General features: G+C 53.0%; 1 protein-coding gene across 4 annotated transcripts; it reads left to right on the plus strand.

The window, feature by feature from the left end:
* The first annotated feature begins 100 nt into the window (after nt 1-100).
* On the plus strand, nt 101-20,651 carry CNNM1 (cyclin and CBS domain divalent metal cation transport mediator 1). 4 transcript variants are annotated; one of them, XM_051616593.1, is made up of 13 exons: nt 101-1,683; nt 11,327-11,470; nt 12,012-12,152; nt 12,437-12,606; nt 12,782-12,881; nt 13,062-13,109; nt 15,886-15,948; nt 16,924-17,087; nt 17,295-17,472; nt 17,745-17,858; nt 17,949-18,065; nt 18,352-18,479; nt 18,707-20,650. In XM_051616593.1, exons 1-12 carry the CDS (start codon nt 168-170, stop codon nt 18,429-18,431), a joined length of 2,835 nt encoding a protein of 944 aa, XP_051472553.1. In that variant the 5' UTR covers nt 101-167; the 3' UTR covers nt 18,432-18,479; nt 18,707-20,650. The 4 variants fall into 4 exon arrangements, with proteins under 4 accessions (XP_051472553.1, XP_051472554.1, XP_051472555.1 ...); XM_051616594.1 differs by lacking the exon at nt 15,886-15,948; XM_051616595.1 differs by lacking the exon at nt 18,707-20,650 and having other exon boundaries at nt 17,953-18,065; nt 18,352-18,450.
* Nucleotides 20,652-20,964: the final 313 nt, after the last annotated feature.

The following is a 20,964-nucleotide window of genomic DNA, read 5'->3' on the forward strand; positions in this document are numbered from 1 at the left end:
TGCCGGCCCCTCCCGCCCGGGCGCCGCGGCCCCGCTGCCGGTCGCACGTGGCGCGGCGGCTGCCCGCCCCCCCGGCCCACGTGTGCCGCCGTGCCGTGCCGTGCCGTGCCGGCTCCCCGCTGCAGTCCCGGTGCGGCGGGCGGGCGCTGCGGTGCCGGCGCAGCGGCATGGCGGCGGGCCCGGGGCGCGGCGGCAGCGGCGGCGGCTGGGGCCGGAGCCGGGGCGCCGTGCTGCTGCTCTTCTTCTCGCTGTCGCCGCGGCCACCGGCCGGGGCCGCCTGGCTTCTGGGGCTGAGGCCCGAGGACACGGCGCCGGGCCGGGTGTCCCTGGAGGGCGGTGCGGTGCAGGCGGCGGAGGGAAGCCGCTTCCTCCTGCGCCTCTACTTCCAGCCACCGCCCGAAGGCAACGACAGCCGCGGGCCGGCGGGGGAGCGGGAGCCGCGACTAGTCTTCATCGAGGAGGCGGCTCCGGCGGCGGGAGGGGGCAAGGCGGCGCGGGGCCCCGCGGAGCGGTGCCGGGAGCGCAGTGCCTGGGCCTCGGACGTGGAGGTGGTGGGGCCGCTGCGCTCGGGCGGGGCGGCGGGCTCGGCGCTGGCCGAGGTGCGGGTGCGGGAGCCGCGGAAGGGCGAGGCGGCGGCGGCGCCGGGCGGGCGGCTCTTCTCGCTCTGCGCCTGGGACGGGCGGGCCTGGGCGCACCACGGGGCGGCGGGCGGCTTCCTGCTGCGGGTCCGGCCGGCCGCCCCGGGGCTGGGCGCCTGGCTGCTGCCGCTGCCCGAGGCGGGCTGGCTGCGGGCGCTGGGTGCCCTGCTGCTGCTGGGGCTGTCGGCGCTGTTCAGCGGCCTGCGCCTCTCCCTCCTCTCGCTGGACCCGCTGGAGCTCCGCGTCCTGCGCAATAGCGGCTCGGCCGCCGAGCGGGAGCAGGCGCGGCGGGTGCAGGCGGTGCGCGGCGGCGGGGGCACCTACCTGCTGTGCACGCTGCTGCTGGGGCAGGCGGGGGCCAACGCGGCGCTGGCCGGCTGGCTCTGCGCCTCGCTGCCCGGCGGCGGGCCGGCGGTGGCGGCCGGCGGGCCGCGGGGAGCGCCCTGGCTGCCGGTGCTGCTCTGCGCCGCCGCCGTATTCCTGGGTGGCGAGGTGCTGCCCTACTCCGTCTGCTCGCGGCACGGGCTGGCCATCGCCTCCCGCACCTTGTGCCTCACCCGGCTGCTGATGCTGGCCGCCTTCCCCCTCTGCTACCCGCTCAGCCGGCTGCTGGACTGGGCGCTGAGGCAGGAGCTCAGTGTCTTCTCCACGCGGGAGCGGCTGCTGGAGACGCTGCGCGCTGCTGGACCCCACGGCGACCTGGTGCGAGAGGAGCTGGCCATGGTGCAGGGCGCGCTGGAGCTGCGCACCAAGGTGGTGGAAGACGTGCTGACGCCGCTGGCCGACTGCTTCATGCTCCGTGCTGATGCTGTGCTGGACTTCGCTACTGTCTCCGAGATCCTCCGCTCCGGCTACACTCGCATCCCTGTCTACGAGGGTGACCGGCGGGACAACATTGTTGACCTGCTCTTCGTCAAGGACCTGGCCTTCGTTGATCCTGATGACTGCACCCCCTTGCAGACTGTCACCCGCTTCTACCGCCGCCCGCTCCACTGCGTCTTCAATGACACGCGCCTCGACACGCTGCTTGAGGAATTCAAGAAGGGTGAGGCCACTGGGCCGCCACCCCCCAAGCTTCCCCTGCGCCCCCTCCACACCCCCAAAGGTTCCTTGGTGAGCAGCCCCTCGTGGCCAACTCCGCATGGCCTCCTGACAGGGCCCGGCAGGTACCGGGGATGCTGGGGGGGGGTTGAGCTCTGCATGCACTCGTGTGGCAGTGACCCTGGTGGAACCTGGTGGAACAGGCCCTGGGTAGATCAAGGGCCTGGTGCTGGTTGTGCTTGTGATGTCATGGAGACTATAAGAACCTTTGGCTTCAGAGGTTGGTGGCCTGTCCCACAGGGCTGATGTCTCTGTGGGTTCTGGCACCATGGGAGTGGTGCGTGCCTCGCACCCTGCCCAGGCGTGGCAGCATTCACTGCTCTTTTCTGTGCAGAGGAGTTCGTGGCAGTAGATTGCATCTCATTACATAGCTCTCATGTTTTCAGCTTAGCCATGAGAAGTAGGTCTAGAACGTGTTTCTGTGCAAATGGTTTAAAGGAAAGAAAAAAACCTAAAAACCCTTAGAAAGAGCTGTACTTCTTTTTGCAGCTGTGACAGTATTCATAACGCAGCAGCTGCCAACAGCCCTAGAGATGCTGAGAGCTGTATTTCATTAACTATACCTTGAGAATACACACAGCATGTGTTTTTTCCCCTCACTGGGAACAGGGTTTTGCTGCGCGTTACTCAATACGTCACACCGTGCTGAGCGAGTCTGTAAGAAATGGCTGCAGCAGTGACATCCTGCATTGTGTAATGCTTGAGGATGGCACTCAGCTCCAGTTCCCCGGGGCTGCTGCTGCAAGCAGAGCTGATCATGTGAGAAAGACCAACCTGGTCCATCCCAAATACAGAGAAAGCCTCTCTGTGAGTCATCTCTGTGCTCATTTTTAGAGCTGGGAGGAGGGGTGGAAGGGGATTGTCAGATATATGTAGGTTAGCATCCTCTCCTGAGATGCACAGCTGTGTCCCCATTACCTTCTGGGATTACAGGGAGAGGAGTTCTGTGTGACACACAACACCTCCTCTCTCTGCACAGCTGGAGAGTTGCAACTTGGTGCAAATCAGCAAATTCCTGTTTTTTATATCAAGACTTAGCAAAAGCATTAAGATTGCTCTCTGGGTTCAACCTTGATCAGCTGCAGTATAGTTCCACTCCACCATGCCTCTTCTAACATAGCCAGTTTTATTTCCTCTTCCTTATTCCTTATGTGTTTTGCAGTTCCCTCTTACCTGTGTTTCCTGCATGATACTGCAATGTTACTGGAGTTCACCTGAGGTCTCTGCTACCTCTCTCTTGTCTAGAGAGTCAGGTGCTACCACAGATGTCAGATGGCTTTGGCTCCTTTGATCAGCCTCCCCTGCACTTTATCAAATTTTTATATATTCAGCTACTTCCCCCTCCAAATTTGTTCTACAGCCTGTGAATCCACAGACCTATAGAAAAGGCCTCGTGGTTGGTTAGCTCACTGCCCTTTGCTTGCGCTCTTTCCTGCCTGCTTACACAGAGATGCTTTCTGTGTGTCACTCCCCAACCTGACAGGTGCATTAACAAGCTTTGCTACCTGCCCTGCACTTTCACATGGCCATCCTCATCTCAGATAAGGATTATCCAGCCTTCTTCAGCTTTGCTCCATTAAATTCTTGGCATTTTGCTGCAGGCTCTTCCTCCTTTACCTGTGTTTGCCATCATGGCTTTCTGGGCCATTTTGCTACAGCCTCTGTGTAGAGCTCTTCCTAAACCTTATGTGTTTTCCCACCTCATTTCTCCTTGTGTTTTTTAAATTGCATAACTGAAAAACCTTGCTTTTTCTCTTAGTATCTAACTCGGCTTGGTGTTTAGCAGTTCCAGCTCTTTGCCCAAATACTCTTCTCCTCAGGTGTTGCTGTTCTCTTCTGATTTATCTTTCCCCTATTTGTAGGCATTTGATCACCCTTGGACCCTGTTCTGTAGATGACCACCCCCCAGACCAGCCCCAAGCCCCTCCTAAACTCTCTTTTCCCAGTTCCAAATACAGGTTCCCATTCCAGCTCCTGCACTGCCGCAGACGTTCACTCACAGCTACCTTCAAACCCATCCTCTCCTGTTTCATCCCCATTCTCTTGACTATTTAATTTTTAAAATAAAGATTTCCCATTAGTAATTAAGAATCTTCATCACTGTCTCCTTTTCTCTGTTCATTTAAATTATGGTGAAGTATCTTGTTTGATCCAATCAAGGTTGCTTTCCATGGCTAGGTCTTGTGTGACACCTCTACTAATTAGAGAGCAAGCTGATTGCTTGTTGGTTCAGTGAGTGCTTAATGAAGGCATTAATCACTTTGCACATGCAAGGTACCTGCAGGACACTAAATGCTCCCATTGATAGGGCCCAAGCTCTTTCTGGGAAATTAAAAGTCTCTGGTAAGGATGATCATTCAAAGCCATCTCCATGTCCTTAGGTCTCTGACAAAACGCCAGTGAGACCTTGCCAGCTTTTTTTTCCTTCCCTTAAGATAAACACAAGCAGCTTTTGTATCCATTATTTCTTTTCATTATTACAGTATTTATACAAGATACCACATTTTATATCTTTCTTCCCTGGATAGCAGTGTATACTTCTGATAATTTTCACTAATGATTCATGTTCTGCCCCATCCACTGTGCCCATAGTATCATTTTTTCTGCATAATGTATAAGTAACAATTTCAGTGCGAGAGCTCCTTGCCACAGTACACAAACATTTGTTCATTCTTACTGAAAATGTCAGGGGATGACTATATACAGCACTTTGGGACTCTTGCTCACACCTCCGGCAGCACTTTCTGTTTTATGCCTCTCCTCCTACTCACTGGCATCATACTGTGTTATGCTTGTTTACTTGATGTATTTCTTTTCTCTCATTGTTCTATCCTAGTTACGGAGATGATCAGCTTGTTTTCCTTCTTTTGTAGCAGGGTTTGAAGGGAAGTTTTCCTTCATTGGTTTCTAGGCACGCTCCCCCCTAACCTTGTTTGAGCTCAGTTCCAGTAAGATGCAGTGATGTTTGACTTGAGTTTAATCTCAAGGAGAGGAGTCACAAATCACCCCTCAGCAGGACCCTGTGCAGATGGGATTACTCTCCATGGACTTGGGGAAAGGCACTTACTTAGCATCAGCTTGCCAAAACATCTAAATTGTATGAAAATAATAGCATTTGCTTCAGGAGCTCCTAGGGAGCAAGTGGCCCAGTGTGGTTATGCCATCCAAAAGTAGCTATGATCTCCTGGCTGACAAAACCAGGCCCCTGCCCCATCACAGCTGAACTGATTGAACTCTTCACAAGCCTGCTGCTGCTGGCATCGTTCAGTGTCTCTTGGCACTAATTCCTGGAGAAATATGGTTACATTTGGAGTGCCAATGGGAGCTGGGAAAAACCCAGAGAAGGCTGCAAACAGCCACACGGAGGGGGGCTGGCATGCAAGCAGATAGCTTGGACTTCAACCCTCAGCCCAAAACAGGAGGGCAGATCCTAAAACCAGATTGAAAAACAACATTACAGCAGTGAGGCAGGTCCAGCCGAAGGCAGGAATTGCTTGTGCAATTGATTTCCTCATCAAAACTGAGTGAAATGAACTCAATAATGAAGCCTGGATACCCAGTTTGCCATCTTTTCAGGCAAGCCTGAAATAACTGCATCATATTTAGAAAGCTAAAGTAATGTAGAGGGGCAGATGAGGTCACAGGAGAATAAACTTCACCTTGGGAATATGGAGCTAGGAGGAAAGGTTTAGGCAGCCATTCAGTGTGAAATGCTGTGGGTGATACAGTCTGTTTCGCCTCCATCCCTAGAAGCTAACTGAAGCAATGTGTGCTGCAACATCAGTCCTGTGATATCACTCCTCCTGGGGAGATCTTCTTCGAGGTCCACCACTTTGTTCTGTAGGTGCCTTTGGGAATTCATAGCCTTGTCCCATTGCTCAAATAATTTATGGAATTTGTTGACTAATTATTCAGTAGGTACATATATAGCAGTAGCATTTTCAGCAAATAACCTTCCTCTATCAGATAAATGGTGGCAATTTGCTTTTACATTCATTTTCCTGTGGCAGGGCAGAGGCTGAGGTGCAGCTCAAATTACACTTTCGTGGTCTGGCATCTTTTGAAAGTTACTAAAAGTAAACTTTCCAAAACCAAACTTCCTGGCTGAGCAGGGAAAACAGCCTGTCCTGTAAAGGACAGTTCTGACCTAGAGTCTCTGTCTTTGCTTTTCAAAATACTCCACAGTTTGTTAGACATCTACAAATAGAATGTAGCTGGAGAAGGTGTTTACACTTGCCAGGAGCTGGGATCAGTACCATTCCATCTGCTTTTCTTACAGGCCTTCTTCTGAGCCTGCAAGCATTGCAAGCACAAAGCATGGCTTGAAATTTAAACTAGCCTTCAAGATATTTCTGCAAGTGTGATAGCCACCATTTTGGGCCTCTAGATGGGCTGAAACAATGACCTCTGTGCCAGTTTATATGGGTTAAGGAGCCGGTTGTTATCTGGGGACTGTCCCATACGTGTGCCCTCAAGGGCAGTTGCCAGGCTGAGAGTGGGTGAGGTGCCAATACACAAAAGATGTTTTCACTTACACTGCAACTCTGCCCGAGATGTTACTTTGCTTTCCCTGCAAAACGGTGCTTTCTACTGTGTGAACCCCAGGCTGCTTTACCCTGCCCAGCAAGCCCAGGAGCAGGTCTGCTTCAGGGGGATGTTCTACAAAGCAAGAGGGGAGCTGTGTCCTCAGGGGAAAGGGCACCCAGCTGGGCATCTCCCTTCTGGAACCTGTCAAAGGCACCTTCAGACTGAGCTGTGGGAATGAATCCAGCAATGAAAACAGTTTTGTATTGGCTTTTTGGAGACATCTAGCTTTTAGCTTCAGAAAGCCTCAGCATCCTTGTAGGCTTCCTTAGGCTCCAAGTCACATGCAAAGAGACCCACCATTTCTAGGTAGGCAGTGTCATACCCAGGAGATCAGAGCCCTGTTGTACAGCAGATGGAAGATGAGACTCAGTGCCCCTCTAATCTCCCCCTTACTCTCCCAATCTGTTTTGTCAACAGTAATACATCAGCTATTGCAGATACTCCCATCTTTCCCTCACTATTCCTTAGGATTAGGAAAAGCATCAAAGCAGAGTTTGAGAAAATCTTTTATGCTTTCCTAGAGAGAAATGTAAGCATATGTATTCTAATCTCTGCAGAAGGTCTGGATTAGATTAGGAGTTAATTTTCCCTTTGCATAGCTCTGGTTCCCCATAGAGCTGGGTACCCCACAGCCCTCCTGGCTATTTCCCCTGGGTTTAGGTGTAGATGTGCATTGCCTCTAGGTGTAACTCCTCAAGCATGTATTTTCACTGTTGGTGCAGAGTTGGAGTAACAAGAACACTCACACACACGTTTCTAGTTCGAGAAGTTTGGGTCAGGGTTCCCACATACTTCAGATACAGGTCTGCAAGGGAGTGCAGAGATGGTGGCAGCCCCTTGGCCCATAGAAAAGCTCTGATGAAAAGCACACAGAAAACAGATTTCAGTTACATCATGGTTGTTTCACAAATCAACCTTACTTACCAGTTACTTTTTTTTTTCCTTCCATTTTGTAGCTGTAAATTCTTTATGGCTTGTGCCTGTACTTTTGATCTCCTAGTAACAGCTTCAGATCTTACAATAAAATTTATGAAAATAAATTTCATGCTCAGAATGCTTATCCTATGGAATGAGAAACAAGGCTGAAGCATCTTTAACATTCCTCTGGCAGAGCACCTACATAAAAATTGATAAGTAGATAGTCTGAGCTACATTTTCAGCCAACAGCACTTTCTTTCCCACAAGTAAAGGCATTTCCATGTGTTCAGACTGTGTTCTCCCATTGGGGAGAACACTTTAAGGTGGATCTGTGAGCCCAAGGTCATTTAGGTACCTATGAAAAACAAGGCTCCTAAAAATGGGCATAAAAGCTTCAGTTATCTATTCAGATGCTTGCTCCATCCGGAAGCTTTCAGCTGTTTATATTAGGTCTGTAATTTAGCATTTTGAGGCATTAACTTTCTACTGAAGCTGTTGTTTGAAAGGAGCAGATTTCGTGTAGCTCATAAAGAATTTAGTACAGTTGTATCCCATGCTGAGCAGACACTTAATCACCTATAGACTTCCTGTGTGAGAGCAGTCCTGCAGAGGCCAGTCAAGCTATTTGCACAAGTAAAGTTAATTACCCATTTGTTCTAGCATTTGCCGAACCAAGGCTTTGATTCTCAAGCATTTCACTGTGCTCTCCTGCATCAGCGATAGCCCTGTAAAATTCACGTGTGACAGCTTGCTAGTGGGGAAGCAGCTCACCCTTATAATTCATTTCATTTGAGCTATCAAGCAGAGGTTACAATACCACAGTTTTTGGAATCAGTTTTACAGATCTTAAAGCTGGTTTAGATCAAGTTTGGGATTTTGTGTAAGTGATTTATCCCTCTCTCTTGAGGCAGACCTGCAGGGTTACAGCTGGAGAAGAGAATCTGGCCCCTCTGATGTCCCCAGGTCTGCACATTGCCTCCAGCTCATAAAATTGCCCAAGTTCTGCCCTCATACCTGCTACAAAAGCCACTGCTTTTCCTCTGCGCAAGCGTAGCATCTCCCACAGCTGGAAAAGGGGGTACAGGCAAGCTTGGAAGCACCCCCAGCCCATGAGGGAACAAGCCATGACCATATACCCAGGGCATCTCTACAACTGCTGCCAAATTTATAAGGTTTGTTAAAAAGGTGATGGGAGGAGACACAGGATCCAGCTGGGTTGTGGGGCAGGGCTTTGCAAATGATCTCATATCCCTCAGGTGGGAATTCAGGGCAAGTGAGCTCTCTCCCAGGCTGGCCAGCTGGGAGGAACAGTTATTTGCTCCAGCTCTGCCAGGGCTGGGTGTGGATTTTGAAGGTTTGTAGTACAGGTATCAGCTGGCTGGGCAGGGACTAGGGTCAGCTTGCTTGGTGTGGGCCAGGAGCAGCCACATGAATTGCTGTGATTTTCCACTGCTGGGTACCTGCTCCATCTCTAATGTGGGTGTTAGCCTGGAAACCTAAACCTGGGGGTTTATATCCTGACTATAAGTGTTTATTTTCTGTGAAAATAAAGAACTCTTGAGCATTCTAACAGCCCTTCTGGCTCTGCCCCCAGAGCAGTGAAACCGTGGGTCTCTTTCCAGGATAACAGTGCTGGGTTATTTCTAAATAATCTCATTTGCCGCTATGTGAACATGAATCTGGAATCGCATTTCTCTGAGGCTGCTCTAGAGTAAATTACAGTGTCAATGTAGGTGTTTAGCCAAAAAAAGAATTGCCTCCATTACTCTCTGACTGCCTTTAAGTAGTACCTAAGCTTTTTGTAAGGGCTTGGTGGTTTTGGGTTGCACGTAAATGTCATTAACAACAAGCTTTCAGCCAAAAGAAATAACTTCTCCCCTCTCCTTGCTCACCCAAGGACTTGTAGGAGACCAGATGGCCCCAGTGTTTGGGAGCAGAGTTTGGCAAAGGAGACATTTTCAAAAGCTGGACTTTGCTAAGATGAAACATAGCTGTTGCTTCTGTCTTTTGGCCAACTCTGCTGCTTTTTTCTTTTTAAGTCTCAAGTCCTTTTGCTTTATTACCCAATGGGCAGACAAGATGCACCAATCTGTGTAAGAAATAGCCCCATCCAAAAAACGTGTTGTATTTTCAGTGCCCCAAGGCACTTTGGTTCTCTTTAAAAATTGTTTTTTTTTTTTAAATGCATCTTGGTGCTACTTGCTGTGATGTTATGTTCTCGTTTCTAATTCTGTAGGCGTGGGAGGCAGTGAGCTGCTGTCTGAAATCCTGCAATAAAAGCTTGGTATGAGGAGGAGGGAATTTATACTGTGGAAAATGCCCAAGCTTTGCTGTGAGAAATGTATAGTGCTGATCTTCAGCTGAGAAATATCATTTGTTCATCTCACATCCGGGGCAGGGTTATTTGGAGGTCGCATGATCCCCAGCAAGCCATGTTTGGTGGGACTGCTGGGATGCCCTGGATGCGCTTGTCCCTGTCCCACTGCAGGAATGAGCCAGAAGGCCCCAGTGGGCAAGGAGGGAGCTGTGCAGCAGGCAGGAGCCCACCCCTATTCCATCTTTATGCATAAATGCTTTTCACATCCCTTCACTCAGAGCAGCAGGCAGGTTTGTTGGGGAAACTTTATGGGAGAAGCAGATGCAGAGACAGCTGCATAGTGGAAGGACATGCCCCCTTTGGGGTGACTAATGCTGCACCAAGCCTGTGGAGAAAATAATGCTTGCAGCTTCCTGAGTTCCCTGCAATGCCCAGGGTACAGTTGGGCTGGTGCAGGCATTGCAACAGGAGACTCCAGGTTGCCAGGCAAACCGAGGGAGATGGAGTTGTTGGCAGTGATGCCAGTGAAGGACATTTTAAACATTTTAAGTAAAACTAGAGGTTCAGACCTGCGTGCGCTGCTGAGCAGTGTAAGAGCCACGGGGGCAGTAAGGAAACAGTGCTGTTCATTGACAGGTCCAAGAATACATTGGAGCTAGAAACCCAGAAGTTGTTTGTGGCTTCGAAGTTGGGTTCTGGTCAAACTGCTGAGCAGGAGCATAAATCAGAGTGACAATAAAGGAAGGGAGAAGACAGAGAAGTTAAAACAGCTTGTAGAGAGCTGGACATGAGAAAACAGTGGTATTTCAAGTATGCCAAAAGTAAGTAGCCTGAGAATGTGTCAGCAGAGCTGCTAGCTTACTGGGGACAAGTGAGGAAGCTGAGACTGTGATTGGGAAACACTGCAACTTCAGAGTAGGAGTCACTGTCATTGCAGCTGAAGGAGGGTCCTGGACTCAGTTGGCTTGTTTAAGGTAACAGGGAGGAGGTGCTGTCAGGGACAGGGTTTGGAGAAGACATTCAGGTGCAAGGCAATGGCTTGAAAAGTGTTTAGCCTTCACATCCAGATGGTTCACCCAAGAGTTCTGCAGGAGCTGGGCTGAAAGTTGCAAACAAACATATGCATTTCTGCATTAAAACCAGCTGCTGTTCTGAGGAGCTGGAGGCTTTGCCCATATTTTAAGAAAAGCTTTAGGATCAGTCCAGACGGTGATGGATAGAAAGATGTGGGGAGCTGTTCCTGGCAATTTGATAGGAAAGATAATTAACAACAGAGTGAGAAAACACCAGGAGAATGAGGGAAGCCAGTAGAACCCAAGGACACGCTCACATTTCTGTGCTGGAGAGCACTGGCTCATTGCTCTGTTCGAGTTGCCTCGTGCCAATGAAGCCGAGAGTAAACAAGAAGCAGCTGGTATAATGTGCACTTCAGTTCTACACAGGAGGCTGTTGAAGAGCTAAATGGAGTGACTCACAGCAGATTGCCTGGGTAAAGAAAGCAAGTAGTCCCAAAAAAGAGTGAGACGGAGTCCTATGACACCTAGAAATCAGCCCAGGGAGTAGCAGTCCTGTTAGTCTGGACTCTGTCCAGCCCTGCCCCTTGGGTTAGCGCAGTTGGGGTGGGCTTGGGCAATAGTGGCTGCTTCAGAGGTCTGGCTGTGATCTGTGCCTCCCACTCAGCCCCGTCCTGCTGCCAGCCCACCATGCTGGGGACCCATCTTGCCAGGGTTGGGGGTCTCACTGCCGCTCTGCTCTCCCCCCACAGGAAAGTCCCACCTGGCCATTGTGCAGCGGGTGAACAACGAAGGGGAAGGAGACCCGTTCTACGAGGTGATGGGCATTGTCACCCTGGAGGATGTCATTGAGGAGATCATCAAGTCCGAGATCCTGGATGAGACGGACCTGTACAGTTAGTGTCCCAGAGCAGCTACTGCGGTTGCAGGAGCCAGGGTGGGACCCCACCAGACAGACAGACATGTGGGTAGGAAATAGGCCACAGCAAATTGTGGTCCTTTCCCAGAGCAATTTACAGTCATGGTGGGAGAGACAATAATGATGGAGCAATGCTGCTCAGATGACAGGGAATCTTGAATGCTTGAGACAGAGAAGAACCAGCAGGGCAGGGCCTGACCCAGGGACAGGTGTGTTGGGTATGAAGTGCCCATGGGTGGTTCCCAAGCTCCTTTCCATCTCTGGGTGATGCATCCAGCCAGGGCAACCCTGGATTGTTCCTTCACTACCATCTCCCTCCCCAGGGAGCTGCTCCCAAGGCTGTGATGCACAGCATGTTTTGTGCACCCTGCTGCTTCAGCTGCTGCTCCACAGCAGCCCTGCTTTAGGGTGCAGCAAGACATGCCTCTCTGTAAGTGTGCATGTGGTATGGGGCCCTGCAGCTGCAGTGGGTTTGTGGCTGTTGCAGTCGGACAACTACTCTGCTCTCTGCCCCACAGCGGACAATCGGAAGAAGGAGCGGGTGCCCCACCGGGGACGCAAGCCCCAGGACTTCTCCATCTTCAGGCTCTCAGACAGTGAGATGAAGGTGAAGATCTCCCCGCAGCTCCTTCTAGCTACCCACCGGTTCATGGCAACAGGTACCCTTGCCCTTGTGCATGTCCTGCGTCTCCCTGCAGCAGTGCCAGCTCTTCATGGCATCCCTGAGCTTTTCCTGGGTCAGGCTTCCCCCCAGCATGCAGTTTCCCTCTTCCTGGACCCTCACCCAGAGCATCTGCTGCTCCACCATTATGGGTTTGTGTTTGGCCCCCCTCCATGCAGTGGGATGCCAAGGCTGTGGGAAGGGGCTCTGTGCAGCTCAGAGGATCAGGGGTTCCTGGCAGCCCCAGCCCGGCTGAGCAAGCATGTGTTACCTTCTCTCTAGAAGTAGAGCCTTTCAAGTCCCCCTACCTCTCTGAGAAGATCCTGCTGCGGCTCCTGAAACACCCCAGTGTCATCCAGGAGCTCAAGTATGACCGCAAGAACAAGAAGGCAGCGGAGCATTACCTCTACCAGCGCAACCGCCCTGTCGACTACTTTGTCCTCATCCTGCAGGTGCCTGCAGAGGGTGGCAGGGGGTGGCCTGTTTCTCCTTGCTGCTCTGGGCTGCTGCTGCCAGCAGAGATGTCAGTCGTCTTGTATGGAGTGGCAAGCGTCCCTGCAGCCCTGGGTGGGTTGGTGGTCAGGAGCACAGGGTGCCTGTCTGAGCGGGTTTTACTTCTCCTTCCAGGGGAAAGTGGAGGTGGAGGTTGGCAAGGAAGGGCTGCGGTTTGAAAATGGGGCATTCACCTACTATGGTGTCCCTGCCATCATGGCTGTTGTCTCCTCAGGTAAGGGCCCTGTGGGCTCCCTCTGGCACTGCCTTCACTTTGGCAGCCTCCGTGGGGGATAAGCCAGCTGGTGGCCAGGAGAATGGGCTGGCCATGGGATGGGGTGACGCTGCTGTGGGGCACACTGGGCAGGCAAGAGCCCTTTCTCTGTGATTCCTACACCTCCAACTGTCATTTCAGATAATGACATGCGAAAAGTGGGCAGCCTGGCTGGATCCTCCTTCCTGTGTAAGTATTTTGGGGCATGCTGGGGCTCTAAAACCTCTACTCCACAGCACCGGCTGGCTGGAGGAGGGGTGGGTTTGCACCTGCAAAGAGCAGCTTGGGCCCTGCCTCAAGGTCACCCCCTATTAAAAAGCTCAGTGGAGAAACAGTGTGCTGCTGGTGCAGCCAAGTCCCCACAAAGGAACTTTGAGGTCCCTTTGGTTTCAGCCATGCAGGTGGATCCCAACATGGCTGGCACTGCAAGGGACATTGTCCATGTACAGGAGGGTGCCCATGTGGATGGCAGCATTAAACCCTGCAACTTCAGCTACATCTGGGTCTCAGCCTAACATCTTTGCACCTGTTCATGTTCCTAAGGCTTGAAGCATGACCTGAACGTGGGTCCCATGCCAGGGGAATGGGAGCTCCTTGGGAGCTGCAGAGATGGGTCAGTTTACCTGTGAGCCATTCACATGTGGTAGTGTATTAATTACATTAATAGCTTTAGTAGCATTAATAAGGAAATTGTCTGAGTTAAAAGCAGATGCCCAGTCCTAGTAAATTCCCTGCTTGCAGAGCTGGTGGGTTACTGAGCAGATTCCCTGCTTATGTGAGTTAAGAGGGAGTTCTGATCAGAGGAGGTGGTGAGCCCTCCCCTTCTTTGCTGATCACCCCTGCAAATATTTTGTGCCTGGTGGCTTGGGAGCAGGTAGAGGTGCTACCCACCTCTAGTCTGGCGCATCCCTCATCCCAAACCCCAGATGTTGCACTTGGATCTGCACTGCAGATGGTAAGCCAAGGATGCTCTGGGTGCCTAATCAAAACAAGAACCTTCTAAGTTCAGCCTTTAGGGAGGTGTAGGGTGGGACATCATGGAGAGAAGAGGGAGAGTCCATTGGGGCAGGTGACTGTCACTTCTGTGGATCCTACTGTGTGTGCAGCTCTAGGGTTCACCTGTTTCTTTCTGCCTGCTTTGCTTCCATTCAAAAGGCTGGCTCGTGTCCATGGCGCACACGGGGCTGCCGCTCGGGGCTGCGTTGCTCCCCATTCTCGTGCGTGATGCTGTGTCACCTGATGTTTTCTGCCATCCGGCCACCCCTGCCAGCCACAGGACACGTGTGTATCACATGTGTGATGCCACAGCCCTGGCCAGCGGAGAGGCCAGCTGGGAGGCAGCAGAGGTTGCAGGGTGTTAGGCTCAATCTCCCGCCTCCTTGAAGCAAAGCGCAGCAGAAATGAGCGAGAGTAGCGTGTCACAGTGGATAATTCAGACCTTAACCCTTGACATTTAACAGTTTGTTATTAACTGTAGTTACACAACTTTTTAATGACCAGGCAATCTTTGACATTGGCAGCCAGGGCAGTAGTGTGGTGGCAGAGACCCAGCATGGCCAGCCCTGCTGCAGGAGGGTTGGGTGGCAAGAGCAGGGAGCAAGTGCCAGTGGTTATCAACCTGTCCTTTGCTCCCAGCCAGATGAGGTTGTTCTGGGCAGCCTTTTGTGCTGGTGCATTTGTTTGGACTTGTATTTGCAGAATGTTTTGATCCAGCGAGGATCCAGGAACAGGAGTTACAGGGGAAGGAGCAGGGAGATTGGAAGGAGGGGGCTGCAAGTTAAATTCCTGGGGGTTTTACCACTGAAGCAATTTAAAAATATTAATCACATAGGCAATAGGCAGTTTCTAGAGCGCTGCAGCCATGCTGTGGGCACGGTGGCTGGAGAGAGCGCAGCACACCTTGGGCAGGAGGGCTGACAGCTGGGGGAAGCATGGTAGTGGCTGGAGGAGGGGACTGACACGCAGCAGGCTCACATCTCCTGCTGCCAGGGAGGAGAGCAAAGATAGGGCATCAGGAGGTGTTAGCAAGTGCATCGCTCATGCTGTGTACTGGTCTTTCTCCACGCTCCTCCATGGACCTCAGGGAGGCTGTGGAGGGCAGCTCCTTGCAGGCAGCAAGTCACAGGGAGAGTCAACACCTCCCACTGCTACTGTAATCATGGCAATAAAGTGTGGAAGGTGAATGAATGGCCTGTGATTCACCCTCTCTGTGGCAATGGGTCAGGCAGCCCTGGATGCGGGGTCCTGGCTCCTTGCAGTTCCCACATGGTGCATATCCTGGTGGGTGGCTCTTCTTGGCATCACCCCAAGTCTGTTGAGACCCAGGGTCTTGTCAGGAGCTGCAGGCAGCCTGGGACAAATGCATTTGCTTTGCATCATGCTAAGGGACTTCTGCCAGCCCCTGCCTGCAACTGTAGGGTTATGTGGAGGCAGGGGCTATTGCAAAGCACATGCCCCCTTTGCCACCTGTGTGGTGGCATGAGACTTGGTTAGGCTTCTGCCCATCTCCCAGGTGGCACAAGCTGACCACAAAATCCCTTCTCTTGGTAGTGGCTGGCAAAGGGCTGGAGCAGGGTGCCAGTACTCAGCTGATGTGAGGAAAATGCTTTCTGCCCACACTGAGGCTCTGGATACATGTGTGGCTCTGCAGACAGGCCTGGCAAGAACTGGTCCACCCCAGCCCCACCTCCTGTTACCTCATCACAGAGCAGCCTGTTGATTTACACCATTCAAGCTCTGTCCCTGCTGGTGTCTCTGTCCCCAGGGCTGGTGAGCACCTCCCTGTAGCAGAAGCAGGAGCGTGTTGGGGTGGGAAGGGATACTGGAGGCAGTTGTGGGAGCCCAGCCTGGGGCTGCTGGCATGTGAACCTTTTTTTTCATTCTTCCTCTTGGTCTGTTCCCCACCCTTACCTCTGTCTCTCACCTTCCCCTATCCCCTCCTTCCTTTGTCTCTCTCTCTCTGCAGTGCCCGTCTCAGTGTCCCGTACCTTTGCCTTCAGCAGAGGAGAGTCCCTGGCTGGCTCTCCAGGTAACAGGGCATGACTTTGAGCAATGACCTCTGCATGTGCCAGGCTCTTTCCAGCTCCCTGTGCACAGTGCACCAAGCCCCCTCCACCCTGCATGCCAGGCAGTGCCAGGAGAGGAGCACTCACAGCATCGCACACTGGGCAGCCCCTCACTGGTTGGAGCAGAGGTGGCAGACCAGGATGGGAGACCTGCTGCAGCCTCCCCAGTATGATGCAAATCCCAGGAAGAATGGGATAGGGACAAGGGGGAACCATGAATACCTTTAGCATGCAGTTTCTGTAACTTCCTGGACTCAGTGCTTTGGTTGTTTTGCTACTTGCTGCTTGATGACTCACAGCCTTTCGTGCATGCTGCCCTGCTTCCCTTGCATTCTGACAATCCAGGTAATAATGTAACTGTTTTAGCAGCAGAGCAAAGTCTGCATGATGTTGATATCACCTATGCAAGGAACAAGCTGCCTTTGTTCCCTAATAAATCACTGACCAGACAAGTCCATCATGCCGCATGTCAGAAGCTATCAGTCAACATGAGGGATGGGCCAGCTTGCTGTGGCAGTCTCTGCTCCTGTTCTGTCAGAGTTGGGGTGGACAGGAGCATGCCCTCGAGGCAGGTTAAGTAAATCCCCATGGGCTGCCAGCTGCAACCAGGAGAACTTGTGCCAAAGGCCATGCATAATGCCTGTGTTAGCAGACCATCAGTCAGTCAGTGTGACAGGCAGACAGCAGCCCTAACCTCTGCTGCCTGTGCTGCATCAGATGCCTGCCTGCCTGATCCCTTGGTTTGGGGACCAGCATGGCACAGAGTCTCCACCACCAGCATGCACCAAGGAGGACCCCACTGGAGGTCCTCTGTAGGGCCACTGCCAGCCCCATTGTCCATGGGACACAGCCACTCAAGGTGACCAGTCTGGCCCTGTGCTGGCTGGGAACCCAAGCAGCACCACGAGTGTTTGCCTCTCTGCCATCCCCTCCCACAGTGAACAGGTCACCATCACGGTGCAGCGGGCTCAACCGCTCCGAGTCCCCCAGCCGGGAGCACAACGACTACGGGGGCAGCACCACGCAGCTCCACAGCAGCAGCAACAACATCTACACACCTGACTACTCTGTGCACATCCTCTGCGACGTGCAGTTTGTCAAGGTATGGGCTGGGCTGCTGGCAAGGGCTGTCCCATCCTGGCCGCCCCTGCCCAGGCACCCTCTCACCCCACTGTGCCCCAGGAGCCTGGTGGGTACTGGGGGAGGTCTCACACTCTTTCTGATCAGGAATTTGGTGCCATCGAGCACCCAGGAGGTCCCAGTGCAGCTCAGTGCCCACTGAACTAGGCATGTGTGTCTGTGTGCCCAGGTCACCAGGCAGCAGTACCACAACGCACTGGTAGCCAGCCGCATGGACAGCTCACCCCAGTCCCCTGACATGGAGGCCTTCGACAGGGATTCAACCAAGGCCTTGACTACACGAGGAACCCCACAGACACCCAAGGAAGATGCCACCACCCTCCTGAATGAGAGGAACAGTGTAATGTGTGAGTCACCCAAAAGTATTCCTTCCCTGCCACAGGCAGAGATGCAGCCGCACGTGGCCTGGGGCATGTGGGCATTTACACACACACACCCATGGATGCTGTTCTGCATTCAGGTGCAAGTGTGCAGGCATGTAAATTGCTGTTCCCTGGGCTCTTGTTCTCCATGGGGTCCCTGGCACAGGGTCCTGCTGCTGCAGCAGGCGTCCCCGTGTCCTGCCACAGGGCACAGTGCCTGCCTGCCCTACTGCCATGCCTGCCGTGTGTCCCCGCAGGCAGCCGCTCCGAGGGGCCGCGTAGTCCCAGCGAGTCAGTGTTCCTGCGCATGGAGGGTATCCCCTTCATCCAGGAAGAGCTGGCTGATAACGAGGAGAACAGCAAGCGGCAGAGTGAGTCTGGCTGGGGGACAGTGACACGACCCTGGGGGTGGTGAGGGCTGCAGTCCCCCAGGGTGCTGCAGCCAGGCTGGGCTTTTGCAGACAGTGAGTGCTGCGGCACCGTCCTGGAGGCAGAGTCCCCGAGCAGAGAGGCTGGGACCAGCTCATCACCAAGCAGCTCCGAGGAGACACTGGGCAAGAGGCTGCTGAGATCCCTCAGTGAGTAACTGAGCAGGGAAGGAAGCACCCAAGGGAGAGCTGTGCCCCAGCACCCTGCTACTCCGATCAGCTCCTCCCAAGCCCTGTCCTGGGAACGCCCTGCACGGGGGCTAGCTTGGAGCAGGGGGCAGCCCAGTTCCCTGGCAGCACTCCAGCAGCAGGCAAAACTGCACATAGGGCTAGCTCAGGCAGAGCCAGCTGTCTGGTCCTGGCCCAACCCCATGCACCTCTGCCCTGAGCACCCTTGGAACCCAGCACCCATCCCTTGGCACCCTTTCTGCTGCAGGTGGACGCAAGCAGCAGCCATCACCAGAGAGCGAGAAGATGCCAGAGGACAGCTCCAATCTTGCCCCATTAATCACCTGAGCAGCAGCGTGGCTGGAGCACAATGCTGGAGGCCCATGCAGACTGGAGGTAGGAATCTGCCTCTTGGTGCAACATTCTTTCTGCAGCAAACCGGAGGTTGCTCCATTGCAATAGCTTAAAACTGCAGTGAGACCCTAACTCATGTTTACACAGCGAGAAATGTGTGTCTGCACCAATATCCCCGAGCTTAGCTAGGAAGGTGCTGCAGGCTTAAGTAGCAGCAGGTCAGGAAGAAGCTCTGGCCACCTGCACCAGGCTTTGCTTGTGTCTTCCAGGTCTGCAGCATGGGGGTCTCCTGCTGCGAGGCTCATGTTCAACAGCAGCAGGTCTGCACTCACTCACTGCCTGCCCATCTGCCCACTCGTGCCGCCCCTCCCTGCAGGACTCGTGCAGAGCTCCGTCCCCAGGTGAGAAAGGATGTGCCCCCCACAGGGGTGAACCATCCAGGCATCCCGGACCAGCTAGATGGAGTCAAGGGCCCTTTCCCAGCTGCTCCCTGGTAGCATCTGGTCTTGAGGAAGAGGTGGAAAAACGGAAGGTGAAGTGTCTGGCACAGTGTCCCTGCAGACAGAGCAGGGAGGGGCGGCCCAACCCAGAACTGCCCTTACCATCATCTACCATCCCCATCCCAGAGAGGCCTGGAGCTCCTCAGTGCTGGGTGCTGCACAGACGTCGTCTCCACCATGAGGAGAACATGCTATTTGGGGGGTGCCACATGCAGCTCAGGGCCCCAGCACACGTTTGTGCCGTGCCCAACAACACACACACTCGTAAAGCCTTGTGCACGCTGACCATTGACACAGCCTGGCACTCCAAAACCCCTGCTAGGCACAGGGCAGGGAGCCCAGCTCACCCCCACCCTGGGGGGTGCCACTCAACGCTGCATCAAACTATCCTCCTCTCCACGCACAGCTGCCTGTGTGAGGGAGGCTCCTGCCAGCCTTTGGTACAGACCAGTCAGTAGTTTTTGTAGAGGCTGAACGCAACAGGGATATTAACATTAAAAGTGATCTCTCCCTGAGCGATGCTCTGTCTGAGTCAATGGGTGGAGGGAAAGACATGCCAACCTCTCCCACTGGGCTTGGCTGCCCTCATACCTGCGGCTGGAGGTGGCTGGAGTAACAAGGCTTGGCACTGCTGAAGGGAGTAGATAGAAGACCAGGTCACCAAGTGCCTCCTCATTTCTCTCTGTGAACTTGGGCTGTCACTCCTGCTGCCAGGAAAGCTCTCAGCAGAGTCAAGAGTTACACCAAAGTGGTGCAGACAAGGACGGGAAAAACGAGTTAAAATCATGTCATTGCAAACACAATAGTGGGATACACATGCTGGAAGACAGCCTGACAGGTAACAGAAATTTGACAACCAATGCTGATAAAACTTCAGCTGGAACAACTGCATCCCTGTCTGGGTACTGCCCTTCTAAGAAAACACACAGCAATTGAAAGGAGGCCAGAGGAAAGCAAGGGCTGGAAAACAGTCTGCCCCAAAGGCTGAAGGAAATGGGGTCACTTAATCTTAACTGGTGAAAAATGTGAAGGAGAGAGAGGAAGTTTTCAAATACATAAAAAGCTGTTGCAAAGAGGCAAGGAATAATCTGTTCTCTGTTGCCATGGTAAATGGATAATGGCTAATGAGCTTACACTACAGAAAGGGAGAAATTTAGGTCACTCATTAGGAAAAACAAGCCTGGAAAAGCTAGCAAAGTACTGGTACGGATCATGTGTGGGCTGAGCCAGGCTCCACACCTGGAGGTGTGTAAGGACAGAAGTGTAGGCAGATGTCAGAAATAAAAGCAGAGTTGGTTCCTTCAGATCCTCCTGAGATCACCTCCTTTAACCACTGCCCCATTATCCAGCTGTAGATGGACACCCAGGAATAAACTCCCCACTTGCATAGAGCTGAGGCTGCCTCTGGGTCATTCTCTAACATGGCACAAACCCTAAGCTTGAGAGGACAAGCAAGAGACCCCACCACAGTCTCTGCAAACACAGCAAGAGAACAAGGCACCATTTTCACCTTTGGTGTCTAAGCTGCACCACAACCAAAATGCATCAGGGCAGCAGTGACTATCATTAACTGACCCAAGGAAAGTGGCTGCTCCCCTTTCTTCACTAAGATCTTGGCAGGAGGCTGATGTATCAAGGTGGTAGTATCAGCTCCCAAATAGATCTGCAAACAGTGACGGCAGAGAGCAGAAGCAGATGGTCCCAGCTCTTTTCAAGTGCCAGAAACACAGTCTGTTGTTGGCAGGCCCCTGTGAAGCCAGGGAGAGTAGGTGCTGGTTTACCAGGGGCCTGCTGAGAAAGGGGAATGGGGAAGATCCACTTTTTGATGCACTAGTGGCAGGCCAGGATCTCTGGGCTAAGGAGGGATGGCTAGATGGGTGGGTAACACAAAACCATCCAGAAAGCAAACATGTACAGACAGAGTGGGCTGGACAGCACAGGTCAGGAGGCAGAAAGAGGAACACAAGATGGGCCTGGAGAAGGTCCTGAGGAGACCTTATAGCAGCCTTCCAGTACCTGAAGGGCCT

Source organism: Apus apus, chromosome 4 (assembly GCF_020740795.1).
Source record: "Apus apus isolate bApuApu2 chromosome 4, bApuApu2.pri.cur, whole genome shotgun sequence".
Lineage (NCBI taxonomy): Eukaryota > Metazoa > Chordata > Aves > Apodiformes > Apodidae > Apus > Apus apus.